The sequence below is a fragment of the Physeter macrocephalus genome, chromosome 5 (assembly GCF_002837175.3).
Source record: "Physeter macrocephalus isolate SW-GA chromosome 5, ASM283717v5, whole genome shotgun sequence".
Taxonomy (NCBI): Eukaryota; Metazoa; Chordata; class Mammalia; order Artiodactyla; family Physeteridae; genus Physeter; species Physeter macrocephalus.
Genome location: NC_041218.1, coordinates 3,154,470 through 3,180,423, shown reverse-complemented (window position 1 = coordinate 3,180,423; position 25,954 = coordinate 3,154,470). Strand labels below are relative to the sequence as shown.

Here is a 25,954-nt window from a genome sequence, read left to right as displayed (position 1 = left end):
TATGTATAACTGATTCACTTTGTTGTAAAGCAGAAACTAACACACCATTGTAAAACAGTTATACTCCAATAAAGATGTTAAAATTAAAAAATAATGCAAAATCCAAAAACAAAAAAACAAAAAAAAAAAAAAAAAAAACAAGCCTGGCTGGCTTGTGCTTGCGTCGAGGTACCACCGTGAAATCACCCGCAGGACAGCAACCCCGCACTGTGCAGCCCCTGGCAGGATGCGAGGGCGGGGGGAGACCACAGCCATGTGATGGTCCCGCCAGACGCCACCTGCCCCCACCTCGGGAGGAGACAGCACACACACCAGACGGAGGGCGTTCTGTACAGTGACTGACCTAACTGACCAGACGTCTTCAAGTGACAAGCACAGACCAAGGGGCCCTTTACAGACTCAAGGAGACTAAATGCAACGTGTGATTCAGAGCTAGGTCCTTCAGCTCTAAGGGGCGATGCTGAGACAACGGGCGGGTGTGAATGGGGACGAGGATGTCTGAGGACGAGGCAGCAGCGACGGATCCACGTTGACTTCCTGACTGTGGCCGTGTCGCGCCATCTACAAGAATGTCCTTGTCTGTCTGCAGGAAACACGCGTTGAGGTGTTGGGGGTAACGGAGCATTATTTGGGCAACGGACTCTCTAATGGATCAGGAAAAAGCAGCTATGTCTGTACTATATAGGCAACTGGGTGATTGATCGTTTCAAAAAAATTTTTTTAACTCAAAAGCCAAATTGGTTTAAAAAATATCCATAAAATGTTAAAAGATGGAAAAAAGTAAGAAATGAATCAGAATGCAGAATTTCAGATACTAACTGCCAGAACTAATAACCTAGAGTTAGTATTCTTCTTGAGAAATTTCAGGAACAACCTCAAAATGTAAACTTGGCAAAACAAAATGTCTCAAGTCTGTAGTAAAAGTAAATGACTAGTTTATATAACAACACAAAGGACACAGCACAGCCAAATCAAGAAGAGCAAAGCTGGAGGACTGAGGACCCGACTTCCAGACGCACTGTAAAGCTCTGGGTGAAAGGACAGATGGGTGGACACAACGAGAGCTCAGTGCAGACCCCCACTCCACCTACGAGCACAAGCAGTGAGTGCAAGGGGACAGACCAGTGGATGTCCACACACACACACACACACACACACACACACACACACACACACACTGAATCTAGACACAGACCTTACACCTTCACAAAAAGTAACTGAAAGCAGACCACAGATCTAAATGTAAAACACAAAACTAAAACTCCTAAAAAGGTAACAGGAGAAAACCAAGATGGCTTTGGGTACAGCGATGACTAGATACAAAACCAAAGGCATGATCCACGGAAGAAATAACTGACAACCCGGACTTCATTAAAATCCAACACTTCCACTCTGTCAAAGACAATGTCAAGAGAATGAGAAGAAGGGCCACAGACTGGGAGAAAATATTTGCAAAAGACACATCTGATAAAGGACTGTTTGTTACCCAAAATATACAAAGAACTCTCAAAACTCAACAATAAGAGAAACCAGTTAGAAAATGGACAAAAGATCTGAACAGATGCATGACCACAGAAGATATACAGATAGCAAATAAACACATGAGAAGACGCTTAACATGGTATGTCATCAGGGAAATGCAAATTAAAACAAAATTGAGGTACCGCCACACAACTCTTAAAATGGTCAGAAACTGACAACACCAAATGCTGGCGAGGATGTGGAGCAACAGGAACTCTGCTGATGGGAAAGCAAACTGGTACCAACGCTTTGGGAGAGTTTGATGGTTTCTTACAAAGCTAAACCTACTCTCATATGATTCAGCAATCTCACTGCTTGGTATTTAGCCAAACGAGTTGAAAACTTACATCCACACAAAAGCTGCACACAGAACACAGCTTTGTTTGTAATTGCCAAAACTTGGAAGCAACCAAGATGCCCTTCAGTAGGCGAGTGGATAAATAAACTGAGGTCCATCCAGACAGTGGGACAGTCTTTGGTGCTAAAAAGCAATGAGCTAAGAAGACACAGAGGAAACATAAATGCATGTGACTAAGAAGCCAACATGAAAAGGCTGCATCCTGTGTAATTCCAACTATATGACAATCTGGAAAAGTTAAGAAGTCCTGAAATTTGAGGGATCAAATATGAAATGTGTTTGACTATTCAATATTGAATATTAAATGTTTCTAATAAGACCAGAACCACCTGATAAACCCTCAGAAATCAACAAAGCAAACATTAATAAGGCCAAAAAGAAATGAAAGTCAGCTAAAACTGCCCATCAAATATGAATTATAACTTTCATAAACAGATAAAAAAATGTTTGTTTTCGCAGACTGTTAAGATTGATAAATTAAGCAACTCAAATTTCAATTAAAGAACAGACTCTCTCATTCTGAACTTTATAACTCTCATACAAAATTGAGAGCTAATCTACGTTTATGGTATTGTTTCTACATTTTTCTTCTGCTGCCTGCATTGTTAGGTTTTATATTTCACTAGTATCTTTTAAGAAAAAAATTTCTAAAATCTGAACTGAAAATTTCTGAACACTACATAATACAGTCGATCCTCGTTATCTGTGGATTTCATATTTGTGAATATGCCACGAGTTACAATTTATTTGTAACCTCAAAACCACTGTCTGTGGCGCTTCCCGCTGGGGCCAACACGGCGCTGCTCGCCATGGTTCAACTCGTTCTGAGAACAAGGGTCCTTCTGTGGTCCATTTAGTGCTACTTTCTTCACATCTTTGTGCTTTTGTCAGTGATTTTTGCTGTTTAATCGGCCTATAAGCACAGTGCTGTCCAGTGCCCTGAGGGCAACGGGCTGTGATGTGCCCTCACAGAGCAAACACACGTGAGACAAAGCTGCAAATCTATTCCGCGGAGAAAAGTCACTTGGAATCGTATTTGCTCTGGGCTGATTAGCAAGGCTCTAAAAACACTTGGGTGCACCGACTAATCTAAGAAAAAACCTATCTCTAAGTGTCACTGCCAGTAACAGGATTTCACTTTCAGTGCCCTGGACGGTGGGAGACGGGCGAGGGAGGGACGCACTGAGCCTCCCACCCGCCCCGACGTTCCCGGGCTGTCGCCGGGCTCCCCGCCGTGTGCTGTACTGCATGTGGAATCTCACTCGACAGCCAGCGTTCCAAACAAAATACACTCAACATCAGGAAACAACACAGCAGGGCTGCAGAGCTTATCCTTCCCCGAGACCTTCCAAATTACCAAAGCCTCTATTTTCATGGTAAAGTGCAAAAATACCAATCAAATGACTGGAACATGGAATAAGTTTATGAACTTACATGGATAAATAACAAAGAGTTAAAAAATGAACTAGATGTTTGCTGGGATGAAAACGGAGATAATGCCAAATTAAAAGGGTTTTTTCTTGAAGTAAGTTCACTGAGGTATGGATGGCGCTACTCACCAATGAACTTCTGACACTTGAAACACTCCTCCAGCCACTCCGGAGTCACGATGTGCTTCACCACGGAGATGGCGGTCAGGAACTTCACGGTGCGCGTCACCTTGCTGGAGATGAGGTGGGTGCACTTTTGTGCAGACTCGGCGACCTCCCCACCAAGAACGTAGAGCTTCTGGGGGTCACGAACACAGACCAGAGGTGAGAGATAGGCCTACCGAGCCGCACACGCCCTGGGACGCGTCTAAGACTACGAACAGAGTCCTTGGCCACGGAAAATGGTGCAACTGGTAAAACCAAACCCACGCCATTGTAGGAGGAAAGTGAAAACTAAGATTGACAATGTACATTTCCCTAATCAATGCTGTGCAGATCAAGATTCAATAAGACATCCCGATAAATAAGTAAAATTCTGAAAACAACGCAGCTCATTTCATAAGGAGCAAATCTGCCCAGGCTTTCTAAGCTGAAATGAGTGTTACTGAGGCACGTTAAAATACTGTCTCTATTCTAAGAAATGATGACCTAAGAATTGACTGAGAAGACATAAACATATAAAAGATGATCTCTTTAACTATACTCGATTTTAAAAGTAAAGAAAATAAATTACACTAAACATATTAGTAGTATTTATAATTGTTTCTTTTCCTTAAAAAAAAAGGAAAACGTATGAATCCACGTAATACAGGTCAACTCATACTCTTAACCATCACCCCCCCCGTCCCCAAAATAACAAAACAAAATCCCATAATCCCTCCTGGTGTTACTTCCAAGAAGTTTATTTATCTAAATACACAAATACACCACTGCCCCTTGGGCCTACCCTCCTACCCAAGAAAACAAGTCTTGAAAGACTGTGGATTCAATCAGAAAACCTGAAGAGGCACAGCTACTCTTTTAAGCTAATGTCTTTATGAAAATGATGTCCGAGTGGGCTTGCTAATAAGGTTCACATGATTACAGAAATGGTTCTCGGTCTACTCACCTAAATCGTTTTTCTCCTAATAAGAAAGCGAGTATCTAAGTGTGAAGCAGTAGCAAGACTGAGGCGGGAAGTCAATGATGAGGTAATGGCGACACGCAGCTTATAGATACACACTATAAACACTTATAATACGACATTCCTGATTAAAGGTTAGTTTAATTAGACTGCTGGCCTAAAACAAATATAAACAGAAAGGAACATTCCTAAAAATCCTTATGCAAAATAGAATAAAATTTCACCTTAATATACTGTTGAACTTGAACAGGCTCAAATCCAGTGAAAAGCACAAAAGGGGTCAATTCTGGTGTTAACTTCTTAGTGGGAGGTGGTATATCTTCAATTCTATAAAATACACATAGAAAAGACTGCCTATTATTTACTTAAAAATGTTCTTTAGCAAACAAGGGATTTTAATAGCTTTAACAAGCTTTAAGTGTGTGTGGTTTTCTTTCCTTAAAGGGAAAATGCAATGACTTACCTACTCTTCTTTTCTTTCCCACCATTTACACAAAGTCACCCCCAAAAGTACTCTGTGTGGCACCTCCAACGGAAGCAGCCAATCGATGCTCCACTTCCTTATCAGTCCCGCCCCCACCCTCTCACTGGCCTTGCTGGTCCTGAAGAGCGGGAGGGCCCCCCGCGCCCCGAGGGCTCTAGTCCTGTGTCTTCCACCTGCCCCGTCTCAACCCAGAAAGCACAGAACAAAGCTGTTTGACTCAAGCACACATTTTAAATTAAACCTCAGTCTTTTTCATTTCCTTAAATTTTCTCAAATCCTATTTTTAGCTTATATTTGAGACAGTCTATCCAACTATGAAAAATTTATTTGTGGCATTTTAATGACATATATAATCACATAATTCGGCTTTTACTAAAAAATCCAATAATTCCCAGATTGTATGGATGTGGGGAATGGCAGGAGGGAGAGCCGAGGGGCAGGGAAGAGAGGAAGACCCTCACTTAGCACGGCCTGGAGGGCCTCCGGGTTCTAACGAAAACGCCGGCTTCTCTTTACCAGGTGAGACCAGCGCAGGTCTGCACAGAGCCACCCCCCCACCGACCCGCCGGGTCAGGACGCAGGCTCCCGGGCCCACACCGAGGACGCCTGGAGGAGGTTCCAGTCCCCCACCCCCATTCCACCACAACAGCTCATGTTTTACACACCGGGGGTTCTGGCGCGGTTCTGGCTAAAGGAGAAGGTTCAGCTGTTCTTTTAATAAGAGAGGAAAAAACCCTGGCTATTCCCCGTTTATCTCCAGCAATGAAATGAGACGTGCCACGATAAAGCTGTGACGCAATCAGCAAATGCTTCCAAATCCTATTCACTGTGAACATTTCGGGAACTTTCCCAACTGCCACCATTTTCTAAAACAACCCTGTAAAAGCTCATCAACCATTAAAAAAAAAAAAAAAAGGCCATTCTTCACACCTGGCTCTTTTGGAAGAGGGCTGGACATTAGCTGCTTCATTCTGCTTCAGTTTGGGAGGCAGTCGTACACCCTGTGATTAAAATACGATTTACTTTAATCAGTCTCCCCAGTAATACAGTAGCTTCCGAGAGCTTTCCACTTACCCCACTGCGTACAGACACACGGACCCACCACGCCTCACCAGCCGAGAGAAAGACACACGAGAGCCTCCCAGGGAAGCCCTGGGCTGGCGCCCTCTTTATTCACCAGACCCAGCGGTTCTTTAAAACGTCTTCACCCTCTCTCTGTTCACGTTACGGATTTCATCCTCAACCTTGAACTTTTCAGAACACTTTTCACTTCAAATATTTTGTCTTGTGTCTCAGTTTGGAATCTGGAAAACATACTCGTGGCAACTACATGCCCCAAAAGAGACTCTTCCTGAAGTGTCACCCATGAGGGTTCAGGACGATCGGGTCACAGCGCTCTGGAGAGCGGGGCAAGGTGCTGAAGGGGGCTCTGGTGCCCAGGCGCGGGGCTCCCACGTCCCTGGAACCAGCTGGAGCCCCTGACCTACGGACACGCCGAGCCGAAGGGAGCCCGGTGCCCCTGGAGGAACCCCCCCAGTCAGCCTTCACCCCTGCCTCACCTCTATGCAGACCTTCGTCCACAAATACACTTTCTGTTTTACTACTTGAAGCAATGACCTCTCAATCTGAGATGAGAGTGCAGACGGCCCCCCCTCACTTGTTTCGTAACAAACAACTGCTGGCCTTCAGGTCCAGAACGGTGCCTCCTGAAGGTACCCTATCAGAGCTCAGCCAGCGGGCTGGAACCCCACCTGGGACATGCGGCAACGGTCCCATGACGGTGAGGTCCGGGCTCCTGCAGAGTGAGCTGTGGGTCCAGGGCTACTGCACTAATGCCTCAGCTCTTGCCTCCCTGACCCTATGGAAACACGTCGTCTTACTTACTCAGCTCTCCGATTCTTTAAAGCAATCGTATAGCTCTTTGAAGCGATAATGTTCCTAACGTGTATAAATATGAATAACTGACAATATCATCAATTAAGAAAAAATGATGCAGCGTATACTAAACAGCTATGACAGGCGAGAAGATACAGCCCTCATTTGTTATGGTGACAAACTACTAAAAGAATTTTTAATTTACAAATACAAATGTATCCCTCCTGCACGTGTATAATACACAGTAACAGCCAAAGTAAGGTTATTAGCTTGACATACCATCAGCAACTCTGCTGACACTTTCAATGGAACTCTCCAAGCATCTAAAGAGAGAAACGGGTTACTTTTCAGATATACTGTGTAAATAGATAAGCCGTATTACAAAAGCCTTTTCATGACACATACACACACTACTATATATGAAACAGATAACTAACAAGGACCTACTGTAGAGCACAGGGAACCCTACTCAATACTCTGTAATGACCTACATGGGAAAAGAATCTTAAAAAAAAAAAAAAAGGATACACGTACATGTAGAACTGATTCACTTTCTGTACACCTGAAACTTACACAACACTGTAGGCTTGGCGGACAACCTTTACTAAGGGGAAAATGTGAGGACTGTTACTAAGCGGCTGCACAGTGAGGGGCGGCGGCTCCCGGGACAGCCCGCAGGGGCCTAGTTTTGCGTGTGAGGCAGCCCTGAGCAAAGCAGGAGCACGCAGCACAGCGGAGGCTGCCCGCCCCGCGTGTGCTGTCCCCCCGGCCAATTCTGGGAGCCACACGGTCCGGCTTCTAAGAAGCCGACTGCGACAAGGGGGCTGACACCAAGGACCACAGCATGCCGGGCGGTGACCATGCTGAGCACCGAGGGCGTGTGTCCGCTGAGGACGAGGTGACGTCACACCAGCAGGTGCGTCACAGGGAAGCAAGCAGACCATAGCTCAAAATGAAGAGGAGCTTTCTCGTGACTGAAGCCGTTCAAACCGGAACTTAACAGGCTCCTTTGAGAGACAGCACGTTAAAGCAGTGTTCGAATTGAACGCCCGTTTTCTGGAGTAACGTTCAGTTCAGTAAATGCAGTAACGTTAAGTGCTGTAGTGTGTAGCTGGGGTAGTGATCCTCCTACGAGTTTCGCGCAGCTGAAGGGGAGGTGGGCTACGGCTCACGGGCTGCCTTGGACAGACCAGAGCCGGCTTGAGACAAGATCAGCAGGCTTCTGCACGTTCCTTCTACCTCTGAGAGTCCGTTTAAAAAAAGCAAACCAAAATACGCACCAACAAAAACTCCTGGGCAGAGTGCAGAGGAAGACAGTGTGGCGAGGAAACGGGAAATGAAACCAGAATGATGAGAGGGCCGAAGCCAAGACCGGTGCTCAGTACGCAAGCTGGCGGCAACGTGGCACCGGCCCCGCTTACCCAGAAGGTTTGAAACCAAGTGTGGAGCCGGGGCGAAGGGGTCCTGCAGGCTGAAGGTGGTGTAGCGGCCGTACTGAATCTGCCGCAGGGCCTCCAAGTTCCCCAGAAGGATGTCTCCCAGCCACTGGGCGTTCACGCACGGGATCCTCCACTCTTTGGCTTTCTCATACTTTAAACCAGTTGGTCTTTTTTTTTTTTTGGAAGAGAAAACACATTTATTAAATGTTAGAGTTCTGTGTTCAAACAGGACAAATTTATATTCAACAAAGCCAGTCCACATTTTCTCACAGTAGAAATGGCAGGGATGTGCCTGTAGAGCCGACCCTGGCTGGTAAGGAGGCGTACACGAGATCATCACTAGGCCTGCCTTTACCTTACTGCTGTTACCCAGGCTACACTGCACCTCATGAATTCATCTAATTTCATTCTTCTGCTAGCATTATCCTAAATATCGCTGCTATCCTGTTAACAGACGTTGATTTTCACACCCTAATTTCCATCACAAAACTATGATATATTAAGAAATACGGAACTGCTGAAACAGCCACTGCGGTGTGTGTAAACTGGAGACTCGGTATGGCTTCCGAGCGGGCTTACTCTCTGCAGATGAGGACCGTGTTGCTGCGGCACAGGTAGCCCGTGTACCTGGCGCCCGCCAGGCAGGCCATCAGCTTCAGGTCGTCCCTGTCTCCGTCGACAAACCCGGTCACGGAGATGATCTAAGGGGAAAGAGCAAGGAAGGCCAAAATACAGCGACAATTTAACCCAGTTAATAAAACTCTTCTTCTACATTTCAGTTGTTTTATAGACACACGTGTTTCCGCTCTTTGGCATCACAAGAGGTATCTAGTGACATCATCTCTAAGAATGTCGAAACCAGAACTTTGTTAATGGTGAAAATGTTACACACAGCGCCAGCAAGGGGATGGAAAACAAACATACCAAATATGGGAAAACCATTTTGTGTTACTATGACACCGTTCAGATCATCTTAACGAAGTTATTCTATTAAGCATATAAATATTAGTCAGTTCTTCTTACTGATCCCAATTCTGAGCTCAGCTGAGCGGGAGAACCCACAAGTGATAACGTCTGGCCAACAGCAGCCACTTCTGGTGTAAGTCCCTTGCTTTACTTCAGGAATTTACGAAACGGTGTCAAAGACTTAGGAGAATCAATGAAACAGCGACTCTGCGCAGGAAGCCGTGACTGTTACAGGAGAACAGAAGGAAATGAGATGCCTATCGTGCTCGGCACCGGCCAGTGGGCCGTTCACAGCCCACGGAGGACACGGGAGCAGACGAGCCCGCCCGGCAGAGGAGAAGGGGTGAGCCTTACGTGCTGGGAGCATGGCCTCCCCCCGGGCGGGAAGGCCACGGGGAAGTGTAGGGCCCGATGGGGCGGCACGAGCCGCTTCTTCTTCAGCACCGCGTTCAGCCAGTGCGCCGTGACACACCTCTTCCTCTCCTTCACCGCCTGCAAACGCAAGAGCACGGGCTGGTCTCGGGGGCTTTCACTGCAGGCTAAACACAGACTGACTGTAAGGCTGGACAGCTAACAAGGCCACCTTTAATGGAAGTCCTATAAATAAAGGAATTTCACGAGCTTAGCACTCAATTTACTGAAGTCATGAACTACAACAGTGTCACAGGTTAATTTTAACACACCCCGAAAACGTTACTGACCACCCAAGAACAAGAGCCGACCACGGGGAGAAGAGCTACACGTCTGACAACCCTGGAAATAACTTCAGTCGTGGAAGGAGATGACATTTCTCATCATCAAAATTAAAACCGCCCCATGAGAACACAGAGGGCCCTGCACACAAGTCATGAAAGAACGTAACTGCTCGCCTAAAATTAAACACAGAGCACCTCCCCACAGGCACCACTACCTACTCTGCAACAGGGGTTCCTTAGAGGCCGTGTGTCACACACACTGACACCCGTCTGTCTACAAATAACATTTTTAAGAAAAGCGAAGAAATGAACCTTCAGGGGATGAGAGCAGGTAATACTGAGGGGAAGCTTCCGCTCTGCGGGAGGACAGAAGGGCGGAGGACTAACCGGCTCAGGCCCGCATACGAATCCCCCGACAGTTAAGAGACCCTGCCTCCGCCAGCTCTTCGTCCAGTGTGGCCCTGGACTGGAGCGGAAGGCCGTCCACCCTCCCCTAGCGCCACCTGGGATTTCCCCTTCTCCATTCCTCGCACACAGAAAGGCCTGGCGGCCACAGAGGAACCTATCTATCCCACCAAAGACCGAGGAGAATTCGTAAGAAGCAATTTTCTATTTTTAGAGGTAGAAAGAAGTCCTTTCCAAACACGACCATCACTCGAGTCGCTCAGAACGCTAACACCGTCCAGAGAAAGGGGCAGACTTGGTCCCATCGCCGCTGAGCCTCCACTCACCTGTGCGAACAGCCCGCTCACTTGGCTCTCACAGAGCAGGTGCGTGCAGCGGCTCGAGAACGTGGGGTCCACGGCACCTCCGTGCGCCTGGATTATCTAGACACGCACAAGACTCAGAGTCGGTGGAAGTGCTCAGGGAAGAGGGAGTTGTAATTTCAAAGAAGACGGCTATGGAGAGAGTCCATTAGCCATTTTCACAGTCTCGTTCCCCCAAAGTATAAAAGACACGTCATCGGCTATCTCTACGGACTTTTCCACCCTGCACTGCACAATAAAAATGAACTTTAACACCATTTCATGGGAATTTCCAAAGGAAAAGTGGAATGCTCTTTCTAAAACAGGGTTTCTCAACTGGGCACCACGGACGTTTTACACCAGCTGACTCTGAGCTGCCGGGGGCATCCTGAGCATCTCAGGGGGCCGGCAGCACCCCGGACCTCTCCCCGAGACGCCAATAACACTCCCCCAGCTGCAACAGTGAAAAATGTTTCAAACATTGCTAATCGTCCCCCGGGGCTAGAATCACTGCTTTTAAGAAACTTTATTCTAAAAGGGGAGGGGAGGGGGGAGGTCAAAATGAAGTCTGTGAACACAAGAAAATTATTTTTAAAAACAGATTCAGTTTTTTGGGGTGAGGGGACTGTCCCGTACCTCGACTGCAGGGGTTACACAGTTGTGTGGTACGAAGGGGAACTGGTCAAAATTTACAACGCTGTACACCAAAAGAGCGAGAATTTTATATGTTAAAAAAGACCTGCCCCACGAAACAATTCCATTTACGACTTTTTAAAATTTTTTATTAAAAGCAATGTTTTTTAAACTGGAGTCCAGTTGATTTACAATGTGGTGTTAGTTTTAGGTGTACAGCACAGTGATTCAGTTACACAAACACATATACAAATCCTTTTCTTAAAATAGTCTTTTCTGTTACGGTTTATCACAGGACGTTGAACGCAGCTCCCTGTGCGCTACAGCAGGACCCTGCCGTCTGTCCATTCTCCGCGCTCTCTCGCTTCCACCTGCTGACCTCACACTCCCTCCCACTCCATCTGCCCCCGCAACCCGCTGCTTCTTGGTGACAAGTCTGTTCTGTGTTCATGAGTCTGCTTCTGTTTTGTAGATAGGTTCGCTTGTGTAGCATTTTAGATTCCACATCCAAGTGATATCATATGATATCTGTCTTTCTCTGTCTGGCTTACTTCACTCAGTATGATCATCTCGAGGTCCATCCATGCTGCTGTAAATGGCATTATTTCATCCCTTCTTATGGCTGAGTAATGTTCCGTTGTAGATATGTACCACGTCTTCCTTACCGATTCATCTGTCGAAGGACATTTAGGTTGCTTCCACGTCCTGGCTATTGTGAATAGTGCTGCTATGAACACAGGGGTACGTGTGTCTTTTTGAATTATAGTTTTGTCCAGGTTTATGCCCAGCAGTGGGACTGCTGGATCACACAGTAGTTCTAGTTTTAGTTTTCTGAGGACCTTCCATACTGTTCTCCATAGTGGCTGCACCAACTTACATTCCCACCGACAGTGTAGGAGGGTTCCCTTTACTCCACATTTGTTATTTGTATTTGTTATTTTTAATGATGGCCATTCTGACCTGTGTGAGGTGGTACCTCATGGTAGTTTTGATTTGTATTTCTCTAATAATTCATGATATTGAGCATCTTTTCGGGTGCCTATTGGCCATCTCTATGTCTACTTTAGAGAAATGTCTATTTTAGGTCCTCTACCCATTTTTCGATTGGGTTGTTTTTTTTGTGGTTGAGTTGTATGAGGCTGTTTGTGTATTTTGGAAATTAAGCCCTTGGCGGTTGCATCATTTGCAAAGATTTTCTCCCAGTCAGTAGGTTGCCTTTTCATTTTGTTTATGGTTTCCTTTGCTGTGCAAAAGCTTGTTAAGTTTGATCAGGTCCCATTTGTTTATTTTTGCTTCTATTTCTACTGCCTTGGGAGACTGACCTAAGAAAACATTGGTATGATTTAAGTCAGAGAATGTATTCCCTGTGTTCTCTTCTAGGAGTTTTATGGTGTCATGTCTTACGTTTAAGTCTTTAAGCCATTTTGAGTTTTTTTTGTGTGAGGGTGTGTTCTAACTTCACTGATTTACATGCAGCTGTCCAGCTTTCCCAACACCACTTGCTGAAGAGACTGTCTCTTCTCCATTGCATATTCTTGCCTCCTTTGTGGAAGATTAACTGACTGTAGGTGTATGGGTTTATCTCTGGGCACTCTATTGTGCCCATTGATCCATATGTCTGTTTTTGTGCCAGTACCACGCGTTGTTTTGATTACTGTAGCTTTGTAGTATTGTCCGAAGTCTGGGAGGGTCATGGCTCCTACTTTGTTCTTTTTCTTCAGGATTGCTTTGGCAATTCTGGGTCTTTTATGGTTCCATATAAATTTTAGGATTATTTGTTCTAGTTGTGGAAAATGTCATGGGTAATTTGATAGGGGTGGCATTAAACCTGTAGATTGCTTTGAGTAGTATGGCCATTTTAACAATATTAACTCTTCCCATCCAAGAGCATGGGATAGCTTTCCATTTCTTTCAGTCATCTTCAATTTCCTTTATTAATGTTTTATAGTTCTCAGCCTGGAAGTCTTTCACCTCCTTGGCCAGGTTTATTCCTAAGTATTTTATTTTGGGGAGTACGATTTTAAAAGGAATTGTTTTTTTTACATTCCCATTTTGATATTTCATTATTGGTACAAAGAAATGCAACCGATTTCTGTATGTTGTATCCTCCTCCTACCTTGCTGAATTCATTTTTGTGTGTAGTCTTTAGGGTTTTCTGTACGTATCATGTTATATGAATATAATGACAATTTTACCTCTTCCCGATCAATTCGGATACCCTTTTAATTCTTGTCTGATTGCTGTGGTTAGGACTTCCAAAACTATGTTGAATAGAAGAGGTGAGAGTGGGCATCTTTGTCTTGTTCCAGATTTTAGCAGGAGGGCTTTCAGCTTTTCACTGTTGAGTATTGTATTGGCTGTGGGTTTGTCGTAGATAGCTTTTATTATATCTTGGTCCCTCTATAGCCACTTTGGTAAGAGTTTTTATCACGAATGGATGTTGAATTTCGTCAAATGCTTTTTCTGTATCTATTGAGATGATCATGTTTACTCCACATTTGTTATTTGTATTTGTTATTTTTAATGATGGCCATTCTGACCTGTGTGAGGTGGTACCTCATGGTAGTTTTGATTTGTATTTCTCTAATAATTCATGATATTGAGCATCTTTTCGGGTGCCTATTGGCCATCTCTATGTCTACTTTAGAGAAATGTCTATTTTAGGTCCTCTACCCATTTTTCGATTGGGTTGTTTTTTTTGTGGTTGAGTTGTATGAGGCTGTTTGTGTATTTTGGAAATTAAGCCCTTGGCGGTTGCATCATTTGCAAAGATTTTCTCCCAGTCAGTAGGTTGCCTTTTCATTTTGTTTATGGTTTCCTTTGCTGTGCAAAAGCTTGTTAAGTTTGATCAGGTCCCATTTGTTTATTTTTGCTTCTATTTCTACTGCCTTGGGAGACTGACCTAAGAAAACATTGGTATGATTTAAGTCAGAGAATATTTTGCCTATATTCTCTTTTAGGAGTTTTGTGGTGTCATGTCTTATGTTTAAGTATTTAAGTTATTTTGAGTTAATTTTTGTGTATGGTGTGAGGGTGTGTTCTAATTTCATTGATTTACATGTAGCTGTCCAACTTTCCCAACACCCCTTGCTGAAGAGACTGTCTTTTTCCCATTGTATATTCTCACCTCCTTTGTCGAAGACTAATTGACCTTAGGTGTGTGGGTTTATTTCTGGGCTCTCTATTCTGTTCCATTGATCTGTATGTCTGTTTATGTGCCAATACCACAGTGTTTTGATTACTGTAGCTTTGTAGTACTGTCTGAAGTCTGGGAGGGTTATGCCTCCTGCTTTGTTCTTTTCCCTTGTTTTGTCAACTCTGGGTCTTTTATGGTTCCATAACAATTTTAGGATTATTCTAGTTCTGGGAAAAGTGCCATGAGTAACTTGATAGGAATCACATTAAATCTGTAGATTGCTTTGGGTAGTATGACCCTTTTAACAGTATTAATTCTTCCAATCCAAGATCATGGGATATCTTTCCATTTTGAATCATCTTCAATTTCCTTTATTAATGTTTTATAGTTCTTAGCATATAAGTCTTTCACTCCCTTGGTCAGGTTTATTCCTAGGTATTTTTTTTTGATGCGATTTTAAAGGGGACTGTTTGTTTACAGTCCCTTTCTGATATTTCATTCTTAGTGTAAAGAAATGCAACCAATTTCTGTATGTTAATCTTGTATCCTGCTACCTTGCTGAATTAGCTTATCAGCTCCTGTAGTTTTTGTGTGGAGTCTTTAGGGTTTCCTATATATAGTATTATGTCATCTGCATGTAATGACAATTTTACCTTTTCCCTACCAATTTGAATATGTGGTTTTTGTCTTTTCTTTTGTTGATGTGGTATATCACACTGATTGATCCGTGTATGCCGAACCATCCTCGTGAACTTGGGCTGAATCCCACTTGGTCGTGGTGTTATCATCTTTTTTATGTTTTGTTGGATTAGGTCTGCTAATACTTTGTTGAGCATTTCTGCATCCATCTATGTTCATCAAATATACTGGCCTGTAATTTTCTTTTTTGGTAGTGTCTTTGTCTGGCTCTGGTATCAGGGTGATGGTGGCTTCACAGAAGGTCTTCGGGAGTGTTCCCTCCTCTTCAGTCTTTTGGAAGAGTCTGAGAAGGATTGGTGTAAGTTCTTCTTTGTATGTTCGGAAGCTCCCTTTCTGTCCCGGCTGATCTCCCTGACAGGGAGGGGGCCTCCCAGGGTGCAGGAACCTTTCCTCTTTCACAGCTCCCTCCCAGGGGCACAGGTCCCATCCTGATTCCTTTCTCTTTTTTCTTTTGTCCTACCTCGGACCCTTCAGAAGTCCGAGGTCTTCTGCCAGCATCCAGTGGATATCGTGTGAGAGCCGTTTCCACATGTAGATGTGTATTTGTGGAAGGAGGCGAGCTCCACGTTGGGCTCCTCTGCCATCTTGATCCCCTCCTCTCCATTTACTACTTTTAAAATTTGATTTTTATGTTGATTAAAGTGATGCATAAACATAGTTTGATGAGGCCCAGGACAAAACCAGCAGTTTGCTATCCCATTCACTTTCTACTCCCCTAGGGCTGTCATATCCAGCTCTTTAACTCCTTCTTCTGGTAATTATGAATATATTCTAACTAATACGTTCTACGCTATTTCTTTGTTTTTTAGCTTTAGACGTTATCTACCAACCTCCTACTGTGGAAGCCACCTTCCCCCCAGAAACTAAAACACACACACACGCGCGCGCGCGCCTTCCTAATTTGGTTCTATCACGGTCCCTATTTCAATCAGCCTTTGGGATTCAATACAGTACGGCTCACCACTTGGTCTATCAGGGCACACCTGGATGAAGTTCCTTTCTGCTACCAACTTTTGCTTTCCCTGGTGTTAACAAATGCCTCATTCCCCTCCTTCTCACCTGTCTTTTTCTTAGCTTTCCATGTACTTTTCACTATTTCTTTCCCAGACTCTTCAAAGAAATGCAACATGCTGGCTCAAAAGCATGTCTCCTGACCCTCCTCCCTCCAGGGGCCAGGGCTGGACTTGGCCTGGAGCGTGGGCCGGGCCAGACCAACAGAGCGCGCCCGGCGATGGCATGCGGCCTCAGCAAAGCCACAGGGGAGCCAGCGCCACGCTGAGCGGACTCGCTCCCTGGAGAGGCCTGGGGCGGGGGGGTGGGCCCCCCCAAGAGCCATGGGGGCGGCATGCTAAGCGGTTCCTGCAGCCCAGCAGAGCCCTCAGATGCAGCCTCCTGGGGGCCAGGGCTCTAGCCACCTGCTAAGCTGCTTCAGGACTTCCAGCCCACACAGGAACCACAGGGTAGTAAGCGTCTGTTGTTTCAAGTCACTGAGTCTTGGGGAGTCGTCACACAGCGACAGAAGACGAACGCAGCGGTGTCACCTCCGCTTAACACGGTCCAGCCCCTCCGGCGACCTGTCTCCTCCACCCCGTGCCATCCTTCCCGGACGCCGCCCCCCACTCCAGTGCTGGCTGGTCCCTCTCCACCTGCTCTCTCACGCCTGTCTGGACCGCCCTGCACCCTCACCCTCGGAATCCCTTTCCATCTCTGGGTCAAGCCCCACCCTTGGCCACACCCTCCTCTTGGCTGGCACGGCACGTCTGTAAGAACAGCACACGGCAGGCACAGTGACTGGGGGAGTCTGAAGATATCTTCAGCCCACAGTCTCATTTGACTGACGGACTGGATATGGCATCCCAGGCTGGGAATCACGGGCTGCCTCTGAGAGCCAGACACCCGCCCAGGTCCCGTTGGTACGCGTCCTCGGCCCTGAGCCTGGGCAGCCCTCACACGCTGCGCCTTCACGGCGGCCCGAACAGCGCCCTCTTCTCTCCTTTCAATCTGCAGAAATGCCCCTCAGTTGTAAGCGACCTTCTTTCAACTTTCTTGCCTTCATTTCCTCTGTTCCCAAAAACTTCTAGGATTTAATTTTGGACCTCTCGGACTAACCCTTTAACTGACAAACAAAAACAAAACCCCCCAAAACCAAAAGCAAACCTCTTCGTATCTCTGAATTTTGTTCCACTTTTTTTTTTTTCGGGATAGTTTCTAAATATCATTACCCCCTACACTTCCATTTAAAAAAAAAAAAAAAAAAAAGTCCACCGCTGTAACTCTCAGACAGGCGTCTCCTCCCCCGCCCCTGGCGACTGGCCTCCTTCGGGTGCTCAGCGCTTCCCAACCAAGCCCCAGCCCAGCCACCTCCCCGGCCTCCCGTGCCCAACATCTCACGGCCACACGCGCACCTGCCCACGCTCCACACGCTCTCAAGACGATGGGGAGCAAACTCCGGTTCCTACGACGTGCCAGGTAAGTCGGGTCTTGGAAGGGACGGCCTGGCCTTGGTCTCCGGCCCCCTGTGCCTCCTGGACCCCAACCCTGACCCCGGACCCTGGAGTGCGCGCTCCCGCTGCTGAGCCCCTTCCGCAGCCCCGTGGCCCTGCCGACGCCGCTCTCTCCACCGGGACCCCTCCCTCCCCTGAACTCTTACTCGGCCTCGGCCTTGCAGACGGGGTCCTCTGCTTAACAAGCACCCGCCCCGGCTGGCGCCTTTCTCCAGCCTCTCCGGCACCCAGCGTGCTGTTCACCGTCACCTGAGTGTGCGGCTGTTCCTCCACCCGTCTCACGGTTTCCTCGCTCCTGTTCAGTCACCAGCGTTCCCCCTAGGTCTGACAGTGTGCCTGGCACATGGCGGGGGCTTAAACACCAACAATGTTTGCAGGGAAGCCCACTGAAGATGCATCTGAAGCACACAAACTCATGTTTTTAAAGAAAATGGGACTCAATTTTGATCTGTGGCACTGCAAGAGCAAGTGTTTACTTTTCCTTTTCTTTAAAGGCCACTGTGCAAACTAATAAATCAATCAACAGACTCAGTTCCACACCTGGGCTAGAAGACGCTGCGGTCCCTTCCAACCACTCGCCTTTGGAGAACAGAGATGACACAGGTACATGTGAGTCCAGGGTCCCGACCCGAGAGCACCAAAACCCTTTCTTCTTCCCACACCCCCGGTTATATACAAGTCATCCGTGCCACTCAGAATTTCAAGACTGAAAATAATCTTAAGAATGAGAAAGTCCAACCTTTTCCCCTTACAGTTAGGAAAACTGAAGCCCAGACAGCAGATCTGCCCAAGGTCCCGGGGGGTGTTAATAAAAATGCCCATAACACCTTCAGATGTTATATGTATGTGTGTACGTATACGTATATGTATCTGCATCTCAGTAACCTTACCCTTTTCCAGGTGGCCAGCAGCTGTTTGTCAGACATCTGCTCTGGATAATCCGCAATTGCAAACACACAGCCCAGTAAGAAGCCTTCTTCTGGAACTAGAATAGAATCATACAAATTAAAGTGCCAACCCCATGAACGTGTGCACAAAACATAAACAAGCTCATTTTGCAGAGTTCAGTATGAATGCGTGAAGCGAGTCACGCCTGACCATCACGCACCCACCGGTGCGGCGAGGACCTCTGGCATATACTGCTGCAAACGTAGCTGCTCGCCTGTCTACGTTAAGTGACCGAGAACGTGAAACCAACGGTTCCTGCCTGGGCACTGAGCATCCCGAGTCGGTCCCTGCGGCAGCCTGATGTTCTATGGACACCAGTGCTCACTTCAGGGTATGGCGTCCCAAAGTACCAAAGAAATCTAGCTGTTCCGCCCCCCTAACTGTATCCTTTGTTAGGTAACGAGACCCCCATTCCCCGTTTTCTAGGAGTTATTTTGGCATGAATCCTTACCCTAGCTGCAAACACTCTCCAAGTAAGTACAGGACTTTTGGGAGAAAAAGAAGGAAGAAACCACAGTACTAACTCTCTACTGCTGGGTCGTGCCCAAATAGCTGGTGCTGCAGCTGGCACGGCGGGGCCTGGGGGGTCTGCGTTTGCATCTGCTGCTGCTGGTGCAGGCGCTGGAGCTGCTGCAAGTGTGCGAGCTGGTGCTGCAGCACCTGCTGCTGCGGGGGGAACTGAGGCTGGTGGGCCTGTGGCGGCGGCCGAAACGGATGCGGCGGCGGCGGGTAAGGCTGCTGCTGGAGCTGCAGGGCCTGCTGGGGCGGCAGGTGCAGGACGGGCGGCGGGGCCGGCGGCGGTGGTGGCGGCGACAGATGTGGCTCCGGGGTCACTTTCGCCTGGCTGAGCAGCGCTGCGTTCGCGTGGCCCTGCTGGCCGTGGTTCACCTGCGGCTCTAAGGTCTTTGTCGGAGCTGCGAGGGACTGTAAGATCTGGAAACAGAAATCAGGCAAGGTGGTCACCAGCAGCTGCTGACGTGTGCTCCCCGGCCCTCGTCAGGAGGGCGATGGCACACCCTCCATGCCGTCAGCCAGACGTTCGCTAACCGGACGGTGCAAACACAACTGCCGTTGTCTCCCGTGCACTAAGCATCACCGGTCTCAGGGAAGCAAATAAATTCATATTGTGAGACATTTTCACCAAAACGTGAAACTAACCTGAGTGAAGTGGAATAAGCTAATGAGTGACAGCTGACCGACACAAGCTCGAGTGGCTGATGTGCCCTAGAGCAGAGGGACGGGTGCTCGGCCACACTGACCTCGCCGGCCCCGGGGCGCGGCCTTGTCCCCCCGGGGCCCCCTGCTGCCCGGCCATGAAGGCACCGGCAGCCGGAGAGCCTGACCCAAGCCTCCTTCCCAGAGCCGCCGCTTCCCAACGGAGCAAGGGGTCCGGCAGAGGAGGACGCGAAGACCCCGCCCGAGTGAAGGCACGGGACACAAGCGACCCTGGAGAGCAGCCGCCGGCCCCGCCCGTCTGCAGTCGTCCTGCTCTGCCACACGAACAAGGGGCGGAAGAGACACCAGCACCAGGTTTGCTTGAGTGGTCGACCTTCCCCGAGCCGAGAGGCCCTCAGCACAGCTGGTACACTCGCCTTCCTCAGAGGTGATGGGAGCTCCACACGCGCGACAGAACACCTCAAGCTAGAGAACCCCACCGCCAGCCAGCTGAGGTTGAGCTCACCCTCCCTCCCAGGGACGGGAGTCGGCCCGAGAGCGGAACAAGCTGCAGGGCGGGAAGGGGCTGGACCGGGAGCAGGAGACACCAGCTCGCTGAGCATCAGATCGCCATGTCATTTTACTACCCTGCGCAGCGCTGGATGGAACAAAAGAAACGTGTCATACGATGAATTTTCCCAACATGCTCCAGTAACGAAAATTGGAAGCCAACTTCTCGTGGTCAAGGAAACCAGAAACAAAAGTCAATCGATACAATTCATCCCTATTAAAACATCCTTGTCATTTAAATAAAACTCCAGAAATGCAACTTTCACATAAACCAAACCTATACAAAAATCTCAAATGTTTTTGACGTATCTCTTGCACTTAAAACAGACTCCAAAACATAAAGGTTATATAATTTGCAAGAATAACAGACTTTGGATTTAGTGGTGAAATAAATTAAAATTGAATTAAGTTAAACTCAAGGGTTTGAGTACATCTGTCTTTGAAATCAGCCTAAAGGTAAGACATCTCTATAAGGAGACTCTTTGGGTACTTTGAAAACTCCTCAAGTTGAGCTCTGAGCAGGAAAAACAGTTTTCAATGCGTTTGTAATCAACAGGATAACTAATTCTTCTCTACGCAAGTGTTAAAAAATACCCAGTAAAGTGGAGGGAGAAATGAACCCCACCACATACCCTGCCCAAATATACAGAACACCATTTGGGATGCTAACACTTCCATAAAAAAGCAGGCAGGAGTGGGGAGGGGACCCTGCCTGGATATCTGTAGATGGGCCACGAGCCCACACAGAGGACACTGGTCTGGCACAGGGGTAATGGGGTCAGGGGTGGGAGGGAGTTACCATCACTTTACAGCCTGCGGTAGCATTAAAATTTAAACTTTTGTACATATGTTACTCTCTCGCCCCCAGAAGTAAACAGCCTAGGCAATCCGATACAGCTTGCCTGTCTGCCGTCATGAACAGGGCTGACCTGACTGCTGCCTGCGCGCTGCTCCCCAGCTCAGGGGAGCGCGTGATGGCGTCAGGTGGGCCGGCAGGAACGCCCGGGGCCAGGACGCAGCTGGAGGCCCCTTCCGTGGGCGACCATGATCTGAAGGGGCTGGGGGAGGCCAGGACGCAACAGGAGGGCAACTCAGAGCAGACAGAGATGCTGACAAGAGCCCAGCCGGGCTGAGAGGTGGACAACGGCCTGGAAAGCCGTGCATGCAGCTGGCCAGCCCGGCTGGGGAGCGGGCACCCCGGCAGGCCGGGGGGGGTGAGGTGCCCCTTAAAACACCCTGCACACTCATCAGATGGCTCGTTCAACCCTCTGATCTGCCTCTGGCTGAGAAACTATGTTAGTCCTGAAGAATCCAAGAGAAAAGAGTCTTACCTGCTTGAGCACACAATTTGCCGTCCTGCAAACAACAATTTTTAGTGAATGTCCAGTTTGAATTTTTCCCTCCTAGTTGTCACAGTCCTTATTTAAACTACTTAACACTGAGAGCCACAACATTTTATACAAAACAGCATGATACACACCACTCGGCTCCTAACCACCAGAAATTTGCAACTTGAACAGGAGTTTGATGGTGGCTATGTTTCCTCAACCCCCGATCTAATTTTAAACCAAATCTTTTACTTCTAACATTTCAAAGGTTCATTTTCTTCACATCTAGCAGCAAAATGGCCTAGTGTTCTGACACTGCTGAAGAACCCTCAGAAGACCTCTTCGTAAGGGTTCTCGTTAGCGATCAAAACCACTGCCTCGCTAGAACTGGTCCCGCCTCTGCACGCGGCTGAGTAGATCAGGTCCGTCTTCTGCGGAGGTCTGACCTGCAGGACGGACGCAAAGGCAGAGATAGGCCCAGCCCCCCAGCGGGTGTAGCCAGCATTAGCATCTCCATCTCCAATGAGATGAGTTTACCACTACATCCAAATGGAGGGAACTTGGGATTTAAGTCAACATCCACTGTATTTGAAAAATGCGGAATCCAGTAGAAATGCCGTCACTGATCAGCAGTGCTTTCTACCCCGCCAGTGAGCGGCGAGCACTGCACATCCGTCCTGTCCCCACTCCCAGTTCCTCCGCGGAGGACGGGGGAAGAGGCTTTGCACACCAGCTCCTGCATCCTCCCAGCGCCCCCGGGGGTCTCCGCCTGCCAGCAGGGCAGGCCCCCTGGACGGCCCAGGTCGCCTCTCCAAACCGGCTGGCCCTCCAGCCTCCCCCGCCCCCAATTTCTGATCTCCTCTCCACGCTCTGCCTCTGGCCTGGCATCCACATCCCGCCCGCCCCGCGTGCTCTGGCTTCCGACCACCTCCTCGCTCCCCGCGAGGCCCCCGAGGAGCTGGGTGCTAACACGCTGGCCCAGGCGCCCACAGATGCGCCCACTCTCTCCTGGGCTCCACCTTCTCCCTGAGCCTTGGTGACACCATCGGGCGAGGCCCGGCCCTGCCACCCTCTGACCACCTCATCTCAGGGACCTCCTCCTCCTTCCCTCAGCCACTGGCTGCCAATCACCCTTCAGACTCAAACTCACCTCCAGGACCAGAGGGGTTAACACAAAGCGTGACGGGATGGAGTTCGGGAAGGCTGGAGTGTGGGAAGCGAGCACACGCGTGGAGCCCCGTTCCACGGGGCGCAGCTGCTGCTCAGCCGTGAAGAACGGGCACCGCTCAGACTTCAGATGCCAGCTCCGTTCTACGACACCATCCACTTCTCAAGACAGCCCAGAAACCCCATCGTCACGGAGAATCTCACGATTTGGGCAAACAAATCAAATTTAAATTATCTGGGCCAAACTAAACGCGTTGAGCGGAACGCGGCCCGTCAGTGACTGGTGCGTGACCTCGCTCTCCGCCTTTATCACCAAAGCCACCACACCCCCAAAACTGCTTTCCCTTCCGGGCTGCCAGGTACCCGTCACCGCGGGGCTGCTCTCCACGCACCCCCACCCCTGCCTGGGCCAGACCCCACTGTGCTCACGCTTGGTGACGGCCCAAGCCGGGCTCACCAACTTACACTGGCTCCCAACCGGCTGCGGTAACACGTCTTCCCAGAATCTCGTGGCGACTGTCGGAACCCTGTCCCCGAAGTCCCTGAGCCCCGTGTCTCCCCACACACTCTGCCCGCCTTCCTCTGGATGCCACCCCTCCAGTGTCTCGAGGACCAGGCACTATCAACTGGTCACTGCTGAACCCGAGGCAGGGGAGGAAGAGCGCTTTTCGTGCATCTTTAACCAATAAGGACACTTTGAAACCTCCCCCACCATCAGACTCGACTGTGGTGCTGCGACTCGTAATAAGAAGTACCAGGGCTTCCCTGGTGGCGCAGTGGTTGAGAGCCTGCCTGCCGATGCAGGGGACGCGGGTTCGCGCCCCGGTCCGGGAGGATCCCACATGCCGCGGAGCGGCTGGGCCCGTGAGCCGTGGCCGCTGGGCCTGCGCGTCCGGAGCCTGTGCTCCGCAACGGGAGAGGCCACAACAGTGAGAGGCCCGCGTACCGCAAAAAAAAAAAAAAACAAAAAACAAACAAACGAAAAAAAGAAGTAGCTACTTGCCCACCCCGAAGAGATCCCCCAGTGGCTCCTTACGTGGAAGACAAGACCCTACGTGTCAATCTCCACCCACTCACCTAAGTTCAAGTCTCACTGACTTTCCTCCCTTAGAACAGGGGTCCCCAACCCCCCGTTAGGAACCGGGCCGCGCAGCAGGTGAGTGGCGGGCGGGCGGCGAAGCTTCACCTGCCGCTGCCTGTCGCCTGCGTCACTGCCTGCACCATCCCTCCCCACCCCCGTCTGTCCGCCTGCGGAAAAACCGGTCCCTGGTGCCAGAAAGGCTGGGGACCGCTGCCTTGGAACACAGCAAGGTCACGCCTACTCCGGGGTCTTCACAGCCGCTGCCCCTTCACCCGCAGCTCTGCCCTCAGCTCTGCCCAGGGCCGCCTGCAGTTGAGTCTCCGCTTAATTTAAGGGGCCTCCTCCCCCAGCGGCCCTTGCAGTACATGACCCCTTATTACTGCCTTCCGAACACCTTTGCTGACTGCTCCACCTGCAAGGAGGGCGGGGCCCGTCTGTCTCATTCACCATCTTGCCTCCGGAGCCCCAGATACGCAGGCGGGCCCACACCACCCGGACGACCTCCTCTCCTTCTTCAAGTGAAAAACGTTTACGCAAACCTTCAAGGTCCATCCTGTACCAACAGGCTCCAATCACAAAACCGTAAGTTAAAATTAAGGCTCCGTCAACGAGTGAATTAATGTATGTTATGCCATTTGTCTACCATGAAGTTCGCTATAAGCAAACAAGGAACAGCTGGTAGCCTGCAGGCTTCTCTGCTGCCACCGCTAATGAAACCGAGCAAGAGTGGAAGCCGTTTCCGGGGACAGCGCCCGCCACTGGCGTCCTGGTGCCAACTCAGCAGAGTCAGGTCTCCAACTACGTGCCCGCCGGCACCCTCTCGTACACGGCATTTATGACACTGAAATACGTACACGTGTACATATACACAGATAAAGACTGTGGGACATGCTCTCGGGCAAATAAATACTGCTTGTAAGTTACCTGTCCTGAAGAAGCAAAAGACAATAAAATAAAAATTTAAAAGACTGTAAAATCCAGTATTTAAATCTTTGTTTTTTAAAGAGTGACTTACGTGTGCTACGTTGGCCGGCCGGTTGATCTGCTGAATGTCAGCATTATTAGTGATATTTCGCAACGTCCGCACAGCTGGACTCCAAGCAGCTATCATCTCTGACCTTTCGGAACTCTGGAGGTTTTGTCCTGAAGCCATTAAATTACCGCGGACCTCGGGGGGCAGGATGTTCCCTGGGACCGGCGGCACGTTGGCACACAAGTTAATTAACCCGGGCTCCTGGCCAGGAGGCAGCCTGCGCTTCGCTGTCACTAACTGCGGGACCTCCGCGGGGGTCCAGTTTAAATTTCTCTCTTGTTTTTCAGGTGACGAATCTGAAGAATCATCAAACATCAATTCCCCTTTAGATTTTTCAGTGTTCGATTTGGGTGAAAACTGCTGGTCACCCGAGGGGGAGCCTCCCTGAGAGCTGGCAGGGCTCGACTTCTCATCTGTGCTGCCCTCATTTTGGGAATCTTGTTCCTCGTTTTCCACCTCCTCCTCCTCCTCCTCCTCCTCCTCCTCTTCCTCTTCATAAATGATGAGACGAGGATGGTAAAGTGCTTCGTCCTTTTTGGTCTTCTCAGCTACGCAATCCAGGACCCAGTCGGGCGTCACGATTTTAATACTCGCTCTCTTTAAAGCACATTCATATTTCTCCTGCGGGTGAAGCACAAACACACACAGAAACCAAACCGCAAGTTTTATCAGACTTCCTAGGAGTACCCGCACCCGAAGCAAGAGCTGTAGGAGAGGGTACAGCGCCTGCTGTTGCCACTTTACCCAGAGGAGAAGCTCACACCTCTTTTAGACAGAGAACGCGAGACACAACGAACCGTGTATCCACTGTCATAGGACGGTCTCGGGTCTCTGCCGAATTAGCTTTTACAAAGGCAACTTTAGGTAGCGCTGCGCACAGCTAGGGACCCTACGAGAGGCTCTCAGGAACGCTAGGCGGCCCGCCGTCAACCTGGTTGTCACTGACTGCCGCCCTGTGCAGAGTGTCACTGAGGACGGGGCACCTTCAGGGCCACAGGCAGCCCTGGGAGTGCGGGGACGCTCCTCTGTCAGGTGGGCGAGTGTTCGTCGAGCTCATTCTACC

The 25,954-nt window shown here is 48.9% G+C and overlaps 1 protein-coding gene and 1 long non-coding RNA gene across 11 annotated transcripts in view; one reads left to right on the top strand and one right to left on the bottom strand.

The window, feature by feature from the left end:
• The window catches only part of LOC102975624 (uncharacterized), a 46,454-nt gene extending 27,388 nt beyond the window's left edge, over positions 1–19,066 (top strand). The window contains exons 6-8 of the long non-coding RNA XR_003679669.2: positions 18,104–18,212; positions 18,510–18,573; positions 18,671–19,066. This is a non-coding gene — a long non-coding RNA (uncharacterized lncRNA). The remainder of the gene's footprint in view (positions 1–18,103; positions 18,213–18,509; positions 18,574–18,670) is intronic.
• Positions 1–25,954, bottom strand: part of PAXIP1 (PAX interacting protein 1) — a 56,051-nt gene that overhangs the window by 10,914 nt on the left and 19,183 nt on the right. For 9 of the 10 annotated variants that reach the window (XM_024131852.3, XM_055084728.1, XM_055084729.1 and 6 more), the window contains 11 exons: positions 24,874–25,512; positions 19,082–19,490; positions 18,500–18,594; positions 10,623–10,718; positions 9,551–9,688; positions 8,810–8,931; positions 8,213–8,397; positions 7,071–7,114; positions 5,847–5,917; positions 4,657–4,759; positions 3,439–3,607 (listed from right to left, as the gene is read on the bottom strand). In XM_024131852.3, the coding sequence (XP_023987620.2) occupies positions 3,439–3,607; positions 4,657–4,759; positions 5,847–5,917; positions 7,071–7,114; positions 8,213–8,397; positions 8,810–8,931; positions 9,551–9,688; positions 10,623–10,718; positions 18,500–18,594; positions 19,082–19,490; positions 24,874–25,512 (2,071 nt within the window). The remainder of the gene's footprint in view (positions 1–3,438; positions 3,608–4,656; positions 4,760–5,846; positions 5,918–7,070; positions 7,115–8,212; positions 8,398–8,809; positions 8,932–9,550; positions 9,689–10,622; positions 10,719–18,499; positions 18,595–19,081; positions 19,491–24,873; positions 25,513–25,954) is intronic. The other variant, XM_028489525.2, reaches the window with a different exon arrangement.